The sequence below is a fragment of the Danio aesculapii genome, chromosome 8 (assembly GCF_903798145.1).
Source record: "Danio aesculapii chromosome 8, fDanAes4.1, whole genome shotgun sequence".
NCBI lineage: Eukaryota > Metazoa > Chordata > Actinopteri > Cypriniformes > Danionidae > Danio > Danio aesculapii.
The window spans coordinates 17,051,956-17,064,455 of record NC_079442.1 but is presented as its reverse complement, the minus strand read 5'-3'; the positions used below and the strand labels follow the sequence as shown (position 1 = coordinate 17,064,455).

At 34.4% G+C, this 12,500-nt stretch overlaps 2 protein-coding genes across 4 annotated transcripts in view; both read right to left on the bottom strand.

The window, feature by feature from the left end:
* Nucleotides 1–970: 970 nt before the first annotated feature.
* prnpa (prion protein a) lies at nucleotides 971–1,736 on the bottom strand. Its single transcript, XM_056464524.1, has one exon. It carries the CDS (start codon nucleotides 1,694–1,696, stop codon nucleotides 1,148–1,150), a length of 549 nt encoding a protein of 182 aa, XP_056320499.1. The 5' UTR covers nucleotides 1,697–1,736; the 3' UTR covers nucleotides 971–1,147.
* A 5,455-nt stretch (nucleotides 1,737–7,191) lies between these two features.
* Nucleotides 7,192–12,500, bottom strand: part of rassf2a (Ras association domain family member 2a) — a 49,914-nt gene continuing 44,605 nt past the window's right edge. For all 3 annotated transcript variants that reach the window (XM_056463311.1, XM_056463309.1, XM_056463310.1), the window contains exon 10: nucleotides 7,192–11,601. In XM_056463311.1, coding sequence (XP_056319286.1) covers nucleotides 11,532–11,601 — 70 coding nt within the window. In that variant the 3' untranslated portion in view covers nucleotides 7,192–11,531. The remainder of the gene's footprint in view (nucleotides 11,602–12,500) is intronic.

Sequence of the window (12,500 nt, the reverse complement as noted above, 5' to 3'; positions counted from 1 at the left end):
GCATTTATTACAGCGTACAAGTCAATAATTCGGATTGTAGAAGACTAGAAGAGTATTGTGTCTTCAGTGACAAAGAAAAGTAAAGAAACACTGTATATGAACATGGTCGGTTTCCCAATTTCCTAAATCTCGTTTTTGGGCAGAAATCATTCATAGAGGCATCAGTATTTCTAAAATCTGACAGTACTCTTTAAAAGGGATGGTTCGCCCATTGAATATTTTGTCAACATTTCTCATCCTTATTTTAAACCTTCACGAGTTTCTTTCTACTGTTGAACACAAAAGAAGCTATTTTGTGAAAAGCTGTAACCAGTTACACTGTCAGTTTAGTGGCTAATTCGTACGAGTTCAGTCGTATGAAATTGTACGATTTTAAAAAGGAGGCGTGGCACCTAACCCCACCCCTAAACCCAACCGTCATTGGGGGATGAGCAAATCGTACGAAAATGAACGAATTAGATCGTACGAATTCATACGAATTAGCCACTCAATCAAAAAGTTACGAATTGCCGTGAGATCGTGTTGGTTTTTCCTACTATGGAATAGACATGGGCCGGTATAAATTTCTGACGGTATGATAACCTTGGATAAATATATCACGGTATTGTGAAGTACTGCTCTAAAATAATTTCTTTTTAAATATCTGGGTAAAAAAGAAATAAATAAATCATTTCCCCCTATTGAAAACAAATTTATTTTATTTTAGGAAACGTTTAAAATATTTTGGAGCAGTAAACATGTCAGGCTAAATAATTAAAATGAATAATTGATCTCTGCTGTCTTCATTACTTTCAAAAACATAAACATTTCCTTACAAAACATAAAAAAACACATTTAAAAACCTTACATATACATTAGGAAGGGTATAACAAAATTTTTGTGTTTTTAAAACCTTGACTTTTGCAAACCGCGGTATACCTTGAATCGTTTATCATTCTACCCCTACTATGGAAGTCAATGTGTTCAGCTTTCTTCATAATATCTTCTTGAGGCCTAGCGTTCATAAGGTTTAAAACCACTTGAGGGTGAGTAAATAGTGAGTAAATTGTCATTTTTGGATGAACTATCCCTTTAGTACTGTCATTTATGTTTTTACTTCGTTAGACTGTGTTTTATTCACAGGTGCAAGAGTGTAAAAGTGGCGGTTTTATGACAGGAAGTGCCCAAGCAAGAATGACATCATGAGTCCAAACACCGTCACGCAGCTATGGGCATGTCCACTTGCAGCTCCATCCGAGTAATAATCCACAGAAGTCTCGTTATGATCTCCCGAATGCCCTCCGTGTCCTCCATGTCCATGACCATGCCCGTACCCATGCCCATAGCCGTAACCGTGTCCTCCGTATCCACCATACCCGTACCCGTATCCTGGTCGCCCCATAGAGCTTAAACCGTGACCGACCAACATTCCTCCAAGAGCTCCAGCCGCCGCCGCACCAGCCACCTTGCCGACTCCGTGTCCCGAGGAGCCCGTGTGTCCTGTGTGTCCTAGGTGTCCCGTGTGTACGGGTGGAGCTCGGTGATGCCCTCCAGCTGCACCCCAGCCCGCGCGACCCGAGCTGCTGCCTCCCCAGCCTCCACCTCTCCCGCCGCCGCGACCGAAGCCCCCGCCACGGCGAGACTGCGCCACCGGCAGCAGCACAGCCAGCAGCAACAGGCAGTTTACGAAGGAGAAGAGCTTAAATTTGGAATGCATTTGGTCTGCGAAAACACAAGGTCAGAGGTTTTCGAAACAATCAGATCATGTGTCTGAAAGTGGTTCGCTAAAAATAGTCCAATAAACCAATCAGACACTGACTGATCCGTGACATTGAGATCTGGCTCTAGAGATCTGTAAGAGAAAATATTATAAATCAAAACAACTTTACTTGATATATATATATATATATATATATATATATATATATATATATATATATATATATATATATATATATATATATATATATATATATATATATATATATATATATATATAATTATTATTTTTTTTTATATAATTTTTTTTAAATGATGAACGAATCTACGACCTTATTCAACCATAAAAGTAGTACATGTTTACATAAATTGTATTAGTTATATTTAAGGTTACTAAGGCTATATTTGTATATTTCAGGGGCTATGAATGGATGATTGCACATTAGCAGGGGCGTACTTAGGTAATAAGCAATAAGCGGCCGCTTAATGCCCCAGGACATCTGGGTGCCCCAATAAATATCTAGAAGTATACTCTATATATATATATATATATATATATATATATATATATATATATATATATATATATATATATATATATATATATATATATATATATAACGTCATTTTCTATCATATTTTGTATCGTGAGAGTCAAAGAAATAAATTCCTTTACGTTATTAATTATTATTTAACTTACAATAATAAAATGTTATATTATTATAATAATGTAATGTTATGTAATAATAATATTATGAAAAAAAATCCACCACCCTCAATCATGGAGCAGTCCAGTAGTCAATTTTATATAAAAATATATATTAATATTTTTTGTTTAATTAATTTTAAGACATCTAATCATTTAAAATGTAAAGCTTACATTAAGATAAAATGTAGAAAAGAGGATTGAGTGATATAAAAACCAGCAAAATAAATTAAAATTAAATAAAAGTAGAAAGGGTGCATTTCAGGACTTGGGGCACCATGGCTGGAGTTGCTTAGGGTCCCCAAATCATTATATCCGCCCTTGCACATTAGTACTACAGTAAATAATAATAACTTTTTTAAATTAATTATTAAATATAGAAGGAATTAATTATGCTTAAACATGAGTTAAAGATGTTTTGGTGCCCGCTTCAATTATTATATGGACATAGAAAGCGTCTTCAATTCAAGTGTCTATTTTTTTAAATAAATAAAAATAATAAAATACCTAAAAAATGCTTACTAAAATATAGAAACAAGTAAGTTATCATACAAAATATTATTGTAGAGATAAATTTTGAAAGATAGTCGCAACATATATGATAATCAATGGGTTCTTAAATAGTGTATATTAATAAGTTAGTCATTCTTGTTGTAAATATCCCTGACACCATATTTAGTTTAAATATCTAAGGTAAAATATACAGTATTTTAATATTGATTAACATTAATGGGTGTCTGGTAGAAAATATAATATTAGAAATCTAATATTAATAGCTACTTTTCTTGTAAAAACAAAGGTTTTATTGTGTGAATACAAATAAAGCCATCTTTAATGTTATTGTTTTGATTCTTGAAAACCTGTTTATGCAATTGGCCCATAGTGTTTGTTTGTTTATTGTTTATACTTGATTATTTTGATTCGCAATCAATCAAGTTCTATTTCAACTCATTTGCTGCTTGATTGGAACTTCAACACTGGATATTGCTAGATGTTGTTATCTAGAATCAGACAATGAAATGATCTTTGTAGAAAGTAGGCCACACGTCTGACAGCTTATTAGACAGGTAATCTGTTAGTTCAGTGTCTGGTTATCTTATAATCTGCTTCACAAATACATCGCAGAGACATTTCACATTCATATACCCATTAAATAATGTCAACAGCATTGGAAGTTCAGTTCAAATCAACAATGATCTGCATTAATATTACATTCGTTCTGCATCGAAAGACTTTAAAAGTACAATTTACAACAAAACTACAATACTGAAAGTTCACTGATGTTTCAACATTTTGTCCTACAGTAAAATTTTATTTGATAATATATTTGTTTCTATATTTTTGTAAACATAGGAAATATTTTCAGCTATTTTATTGATTTTTTTTATTAATTTCAATAAATAAATAACAGGAACCTAAATTAAGTTCAATCAAATTAAACCTAAAAGTAATTTTAACTATTAACATTTTTAAAAAGCTAGTATGGTCGACGCCAATAGCCTAGTGGTTAGTGCGTCGACACATAGCACCAAGGTGCTCACGGCGACACGAGTTCGATTCCCGGCTCGAGGTCCTTTGCCGACCCTTTCCCTATCTCTGCTTCCCACACTTTCCTGTCTGTAAAATCTCCACTATCCTATCCAAATAAAGATGAAAACCCCTAAAAAAAAATAAAAAAAAAGCTAGTATGACTTAAAATAAATGTAAAAGACTTTAAGTTTAATTAATTTTAATAACTTAAAATTAAGTTGAACCATGATTACTTGGTTTAATCGTTTAAAATATCTTAAAAACTATGCTGTTATCACTTTTCGACCATATAACTATTTAGTTTATGCAATGTTCCAGTATGATACTAAACTTTCCGCCTAAATTTGGCTAAATTTAAACATTTTTAAATAAGATTTGAAGCAACACTGTTAAAACTGTATCCTCATCAGTAATTACAAATATTTGTATGTTAATTAGTGCTTAATAAACTAATTTAATCATGTATTAAGTTATACAAGCTTTTTGTAAGTCGTTTTAATGTAATTCAAATCAATATGACTGATCATTTAAGTCAACTTAAAAATGTAAGGCGACCACTAATTCTTTACAGTAAAACCATTGGTTTTTGATTTAAACAACCCAGCATTTTTTCCTCACAAAATGTTCCCCAAATTATTGGCTTTTGTTTGAACTTCAGAACTAAAAACAACCGTGGACGAAATTACAAACTTATTCTGAAACATTAAAGCATCAGTAAACAAATGGACAAATAAAAAAGGTAAATATGAATAATTAAAGAAAAGCAAACAAACCTGCATTTTTTTTTAAATATAGAACATACATAACATACATAGAATGATTAAAATGAACTCATGACTCACAATGAGTTGCAGTCTGTCAGGTTGAAGATGTCAGTCTGTCCTCCTCTATGGTCTGATGATGGCGGCGACGATGATGAATGAATCAGAGTCTGAGACTGGACTCAAACAAGTAGACGATCACTGAGGCATTAACTGAGCGCTCCTCCTTCTCTGATTGGCTGAGTGAATGAACCTGCGTCTCGGACATCAGAATATCGCTCTAATCCATCAACAGGATTAAGACGGTCTATGGGTTGGACATACGTGTTTAGGCGCAGGGGTCACTGTATCCCTCCATGAGCTCAGAGATGGTGGTTAGGTAACCCTCCAGTGGACCAGCAGTCAGATCATGTGTTGACATTTAACCAGAGAACGTCTTTGAGGAAAGTCTTGACCGTTGAGTCAAAAACATAGAGGTCCCGAAGACTGAAATGATCAGCCATCTGAAATTTTCTTCTTAAATGTGTCCCCCGTGTGTATTCAGTTACAGTGCTCAGCACAACGGAGTACAGCCCATTTTGACAATGAATATTTGTATCCATTTCTCAGTGAATATAGGCAATGTATTTTGGTGCATTTAAACAAAACAGATTTATTAAAGAGATATATTTATTAAAATAATATTTTAGTCACCAAACATATTTAGAAATTGAAAGATAATACAATTAAACTAAAGCAAAATATTACAAAAATAAATACAATCTGCAAATTATCAACAAAAATTTTATTTTCTTTGCTTTTCTTGATTTCTCCTCTTTTTTAAATGTGTATTTAATATTTTTCTATAACATATAAATTTGGGTGTACTAGTTCTTGGACCATTATCGTACGTTATTTTGCTAGATAACCTCCAGATTTGGCTTCAGTACTGACTAATCTAATGTATATGCATAAATATAATATTGTAGAGCTTCCTATTAAAATCTGAATTTAAACCATTTGTGAGGGGTGTACTTATATATGCTGAGCGCTGTATTTCTCTTTTAATAAAGATGAACAGATTCTTTTCTTTGCTTTTAAAGTGTATTAACTGAACATAAACACACAAGCCTGAAAAACATGCTCAATTTAGAGGGGAATTTCAGATTTTGCATATGCAGATATTTAGATGTTCACTATACAGGTAAGTGTATTATAATGCATAGGCTGGTAAAGCATAATTCATTTGTATCTTACAAGATTTGTAGTTTCTATTTGATACACACTAATAAAATAAAATGAAATAAAATTGCATCTTTTAATCTCACAATTTAGGTTTTTATTCTTTTTTTAATCACAATTATTCTTTAATTCTCGCAATATCTAGTTCATCTCTTGCAGACCCCATCTAATAAATACGTGCTAGAATCTAATAAGCCCCAGTGTTTTGAATAAATATTTGTATCTAATGAATAAGTACTATCTATTTAATAAGTACTATTCTCTAATAAAAACAAACTGTTATGTTATAAATTAGTACTAATAAATATTAGCGTCTAACAAATAAGTACTACAATAAAAAAAGATACTAGTAACTAAAGAATAAGCACTAGCTAATGAATAAATACTGGTACTTACCGTAAAAAAATGGAAATATATAAAAAATTTATTAGTAGTATGAAAATATACTCGAATGGCTTATAGAATGTTAAAACAGCTTGCCATATTAACTTCACTTGAAAAGAGTATGTGCCTAAAAAAGTATTGAATTACACATTGAAATATATTTCCTGATATAAATGCACAGATTCATTGGAGAAAGAGAGAGAGAGAGACACACACACATTTAGATTGTTATAAATGAATCTTGAAATGTTGATTACATTCATTTTCTTTTTCGGCTTAGTCCCTTTATTAATCAGGGGTCGCCACAGCGGAATGAACCGCCAACTTATCAGCATATGTTTTACGCAGAGGATGCCCTTCCAGCTGCAACCCATCCCTGGGAAACTTCCATACACACTCACTCACACCTAACACTATGGACAATTTAGCCTACCCAATTTACCTGTACCACGTTTTTGGACTGTGGGGGAAACAGGAGCACCCGGAGGAAACCCACGCGAACACAGGGAGAACATGCAAACTCCACACAGAAACCCCAACTGTCCCATCCGACGCTCAAACCAGCAACCTTCTTTTTGTGAGGCGATCGTGCTACCCACTGCGCGACAGACCTCTGCTTATTACATTTGTGGTTTATTATTATAATTATTACTTCCTCACTTTTTGTTTTCACTCACTATCCTTCGTGCTTAGTCCCTGATTTATCAGGGGTAGCCACAGCAGGATGAACTGCCAATTACTCAATGTAATTGCATGTTTTTATGCAGTGGATGGCCTTCCAGCCGCAAATTTGTATTACAAATTTGCCAAAAACAAGGTTAAGATGAATTGAATTGAATTGAATTGGAGAGAGAGAGAGAGAGAGAGAGATTTATTATTGATTACAAAACATTTGTTTTTATTTTCGGATGATAACATTTTATTTAAATATAATTATCATCTTATTCTGAGTTTTACAATCATAATATAGACTAAACACATGCTGGAGGAAATGTCAGAAATATGACAACACAAGGCAGTCATAGGTGTGAATGAGAATCTAAAAAAAAAAAAAAAAATGAACCTCTTTCTTAGCAACTACAGCCATACTGTCTTTTTCCGGTACTCAAACAGTCATACAGGTCAGACTAACTCAGTCATTCACTCAGACAGCATTGTCCTGCTTCATTCTGTTTACAATCATTCATTAAATTCACAGTCTTCAGTATGGGATTCACCTCTCCCTGTCCTTCTGAAAACAATCACCGTCTAAAAGAGACGTTGGTCAAGTTGGATGATACTGAAATAGGGTGACCAGAATCCTTGAAGTTAAATATCGGAATATTTGATCTAGATTGGATTTTGTCCTTCTAAGTAATGAGCTTTTTATGCTAAATGGCTTTCCTGAGGTCAATATAATGTGTTACGTGACATAGAGTTTACAAACTTTGTAACTGACATTGTGGTTGAAACACTACCTCATCTCACAAGGAAACGTAACTATTTCAAGTATTGTCAGAAAAGTGGCTAATTCGTACAAATTCCTATGATTTCAGGGGCGTGAATTCTTTTAAAAATTGCATGTTTACATAAGAACGAAATGTTATGAATTTGTACAAACAAGCCACTTTTCTGACAATACATAAGAGTTAGGGCACACCTTCTTTAATAACTGTACTTTTTCATACAAAATAAAGTTGTATTAATTTCAATTATTAGCCATTTTTCGGACAAAACTTAAAATAGTTATGTTGGGGGATGAGAAATCAATCTAAAATGTACGAATGAGATTGTACAAATTAATACAGCCACTAAATCCAAAAGTTCTGAATTGCTGTGAGATTGCATTGGAAACTCAGATTCAACGATTACCTGAGATGTTATACATTTCAGGACGTTGTGCTGTACAGTATCACTTTCACATGAACCTCATTAATCGAATCATTCACCTTATTCTGAATAAGACAATATCACGATTAGGATGTTTACATGAATTGCTTTTAGTAAATTCCTTTTTGTGTACTTGTGTACTTGATAATTGGCAGACGGCGCTAAAAACATCCCATGCAACATTATGCAACGTTTCCTCCAGAATTTCACATATTTACATACACTTCATCTTTGTTATGGTACCATATACATTTATGAGCGTTTTATTTTTCACTTTTTCAAAAGCAATCAGATGCAGTTAATTATTTGTAATGCTATATGTGCAAACCGACGATGGCGGATACAAGTTCTTGGGCTGCTGTTCAAAAATCGCACAGTACTCGTTGAGGTTCTACATTTGAATTTGAATGTACTTCACAACCGCTAGAAAAGTATGTTCTGTAAAATATGAATATAATAGTATGAATAGGATTTGAACATTCTACATCCACCAGGTTGTCATTAATAGAGCCTGAGAGATATATTGTTTTGCCGATTTTATTGGCTGATATGAGCCTATCGCCGAGGTATCGATATTGAAGAATTCTGTCACCGATATGATCGTTTTTTAAAATGTATTTCACAGAACATATAACAGACAAAATGATTCAAATGGAGTAATTACTGAGTTAGTCCAGCAGAGCATGCTTCATTGTTAGCAACTCTTTAAGCAATGCTTAGGTCTATATAACTGACTATATTTTGATTATATTACACCACCGATGCTGTATAAAATAGTGCAATAGAACATGGCAAATTAGTTTATTTTTCTTCAATAGTATTCATTTATTTCAGATGTTTACATTTGGAAAAAATCTGTTTCCTGGATAAATCATCGCAAAATGTGTTTATGTATCTATTATGTTTATGTATATATTGTATTTGTATACAATACTAGTCAAAAGTTTGAACACATGAATGGGTAAGTGTCTTTTTGACTCTTACAAAACTATAATATGCATATGACAAGTATCGGCCGATATATTGGTATTTTTTACTCACTGATATCAGTATCAGCTTCTGCCAAAAAACGCATATCGGTAGTAGGGTTGGGTAGAGTACACGATGCATTAATCCATCGCCGATGGGCCGATAGACATCATGATGCTGATCTGGCATCGCGATCCTCCGCCCAGCCCCTGTCGCAGCAGCAACCCGTTCGCGAAAAATACACACTTAAGCTCCGTTTACACTAATACGTCTTAGTTTTAAAAATGGAATTTTAGAACAAAAACGATCCACGTCCACACTGGTGTTTCAGCTAGCATTTCTGAAAAGATCTCCGTCCACACTATACCGCTGAAAAAGAACATCACGTGACCACACACACACACACGCTGGCTAGCACACTGAACATCTGAACTCCAGGCATTCAGTGGTTGTTTTGAGCACAAAACCCCAGAGAGCTGTGTACGTCAGACAGTTTATCAAGCATGTACCGCTGTCTCGCTTCTTACTATAGTTAATAAACGTGATATTTAATTAATCTTGTCTCTATCTAACGACTTTTCTGTCTTTTGAATCTATCAGGTAACGTGTCACAGCATCAGTACACTTCTTCAACCTCTCGCTTTCACGCTTGTCATTTTAGCGAAAACCTCAGATACTGTTGGTTGGTTGCTGTTGGTTGTGCACCTTTTTTACCAACCAAGTTTGTTGACACCATTATAACGACACAGATCACTCTGCCTATTCATACCAGAGTCCTGCGGAAAAAGTGATTGACAGGTGGTAATTTGTGTGGAACTTATCGCTATTAATTTATGATTTGGTTATCGGTAAAACAAAGACCATGTGGGTCAGGTAGTTGAAACGGTAAGCTACAAACATTTAATCCGTTATGAATTAATTAATTGTTCATAAATAATTAATTCACCACCGCATACGACGATGATGCCATCAGCCATCGCGATGGTTCACATTAGACATCGTACGATGCCAAATTGGTCGACAACGCCCTAATCGGTAGGGCTCTAGTCATTATCACATGACCTACAGAGGTCAGTTGCATCACTTGACTTCCATTCATAAATACCCTCATGGGATATGAAAGTGTCAGAATCTTCAGAATCTCGCCAGGAGTGGTAGGTCATGGACTTCTCGTGTACTGTTTTTTGAACACTATTAATTCAGACATGCTTTCACATGTTCAGCGATTCAATTTTCACACAATAAAGTAAGGAAGTGCATAAATCGGACACATTCTTGCTCTACTGTTTGCTGTCAAACTGTTGTAGTGCCGACATGTTAAGAAGTCCGTCTTTACATGGTTGTCTATTCGTTACTAAGCAACACAAACAAACACCGAATGGCAGCACCGGTGTGTGTTCCCTCATAGAAAACAGTGTTTACAAGTCTTAAAGGCACATTGGGTGTGCGATCAACCCTTTAGCCTGTGCTCTAGTGGAGAGATTACAGCTGCTGAATTTACAACATGTCAATTCATCAACTTCTCCCAAAATACATGAAAGTTTGTGGCTTTTTCCACAGAAATCAGCATGTACTTTACAAATCATAAATGCTATATTTTGCTAATACTTATGTGTATTTAAATATTTGTAACCTAAAAGAAACATTATTTGTTTGAAAACACTGATAAATTGTCATTTATGACAATCGCAAAGTGCCTCTTTCCTTGGCTCAGCACTACCCACGGTGGGAATGCTTTTGATTCAACAGCTGCTCATGTGACACTGATCGTATGTGTCAAAGGATTAACTTTGACATGATTGGCTACTATTGATTAAGATTTTTAGCATGACAGAATACTAGTAATCAGCAATGAAGAATGTTTTTAGAAAAGTGAAATACTGAACATTTGTCGTAATAAGTAGAGACACTAAAAAATGTAAATACGACAGGACGTCTGGTCACCCTATGTACTGGTAAAACAGGTTGGCTCAGACCGCATTTATTCTCAATACATCCAACAACATTTAAAGTGATCAGTCACGACTCTTAATAATGAGTTTAACTAAACAAGTAATACTAGTTGCAAGCATTTATCTTTATTTCTTTGTGCTTGTCATTATAATTGCTCTCTCCAGGGATCCCTGGATGATGAAATTCCCTGCTTTTGTGGAATGTGCTTGTAAATTTTTGTACCTGGATGTGATTCACAACAGCACCAAATGTGCAGAGAAAAATATACAAAGATTTTTTATATATATATTACAAGATGTACCATCCATCTTTACTGGTCAGCAAATATCAATGCATATTAGTGGTTTAGAGACGTTATTTAGGGTGGAAGGGCTGATGACAGTCAGTCTGGAGGTCTACTGTTTGACATGGAGTGTAACGTGTTCAGACAGAGATGCAGCTCACATACAGGTGGATCCTTCTGGTAAACACTGCAGCTGCTTCTCAATGATACACCGCAGACACTTGTATCTATATGGTGGGAAAAGAGAGAAATTATTAATGCTCCCTTTATGTGTTGCCAAAAATAGGTCCAACTTTACAATAAGGTGTCATAAGTTAATGTATTTACTAAAATGAATTATGAACAATACTTAAACTGCATTTATTATTCATAGCTCAACAATATTTACTAATGCATTATTAAAATCCAAAGTGCTCGTTTACGAGAATTAACAATGAATGACTTTATTTCCAGAAACTAATGTTGACAAAGTATACATATATAATAAATGTATTGTTTATTCTTAATCAAAATGTTAATAAACATTTAAATTTCATATAAACATATTTAACATAATAAAACCTTATTGTAAAGTTTTACCAAAAAATTTGTTGTGATTATAAGATTATACTACATCATACTGCAGAAGACCTATTGGAACCTGCATGGACCCAAAATTCTCACAGATATCAGTCAAGTTTGGTGAAGAAAAAAAAAATGGTTTGGGGTTACATTTAGTATGGGGAGCGTGCGAGAGATCTGCAACATCAACAACCTGAGGTTTCAAGACATTTGTGCTGCCCTTTACATTACAAATCACAAGAGAGGGCAAATTCTCCAGCAGGATAGCACTCCTTCTCATACTACAGCCTCCACATCAAAGTTCCTAAAAGCAAAGAAGGTCAAGGTGCTCCAGAATTGGACAGCCCAATCACCAGATATGAACATTATTGAGCTTCTGATCCTAAATGATCAACTAGAAGTCAAGTTACTGTTTATTGTTCCTAAAACTTGGATAGGCAACAAGAGTTTTGTCAGGTAGTGTATGACGTTTAGCAGTGGGTTGCATTTTTATCTCTCTTTTACTGCTGCTTTGTCTAACTTTCATTGGCAGTTTTGGCTGTCAATCATTGGAGAATCAGACTGA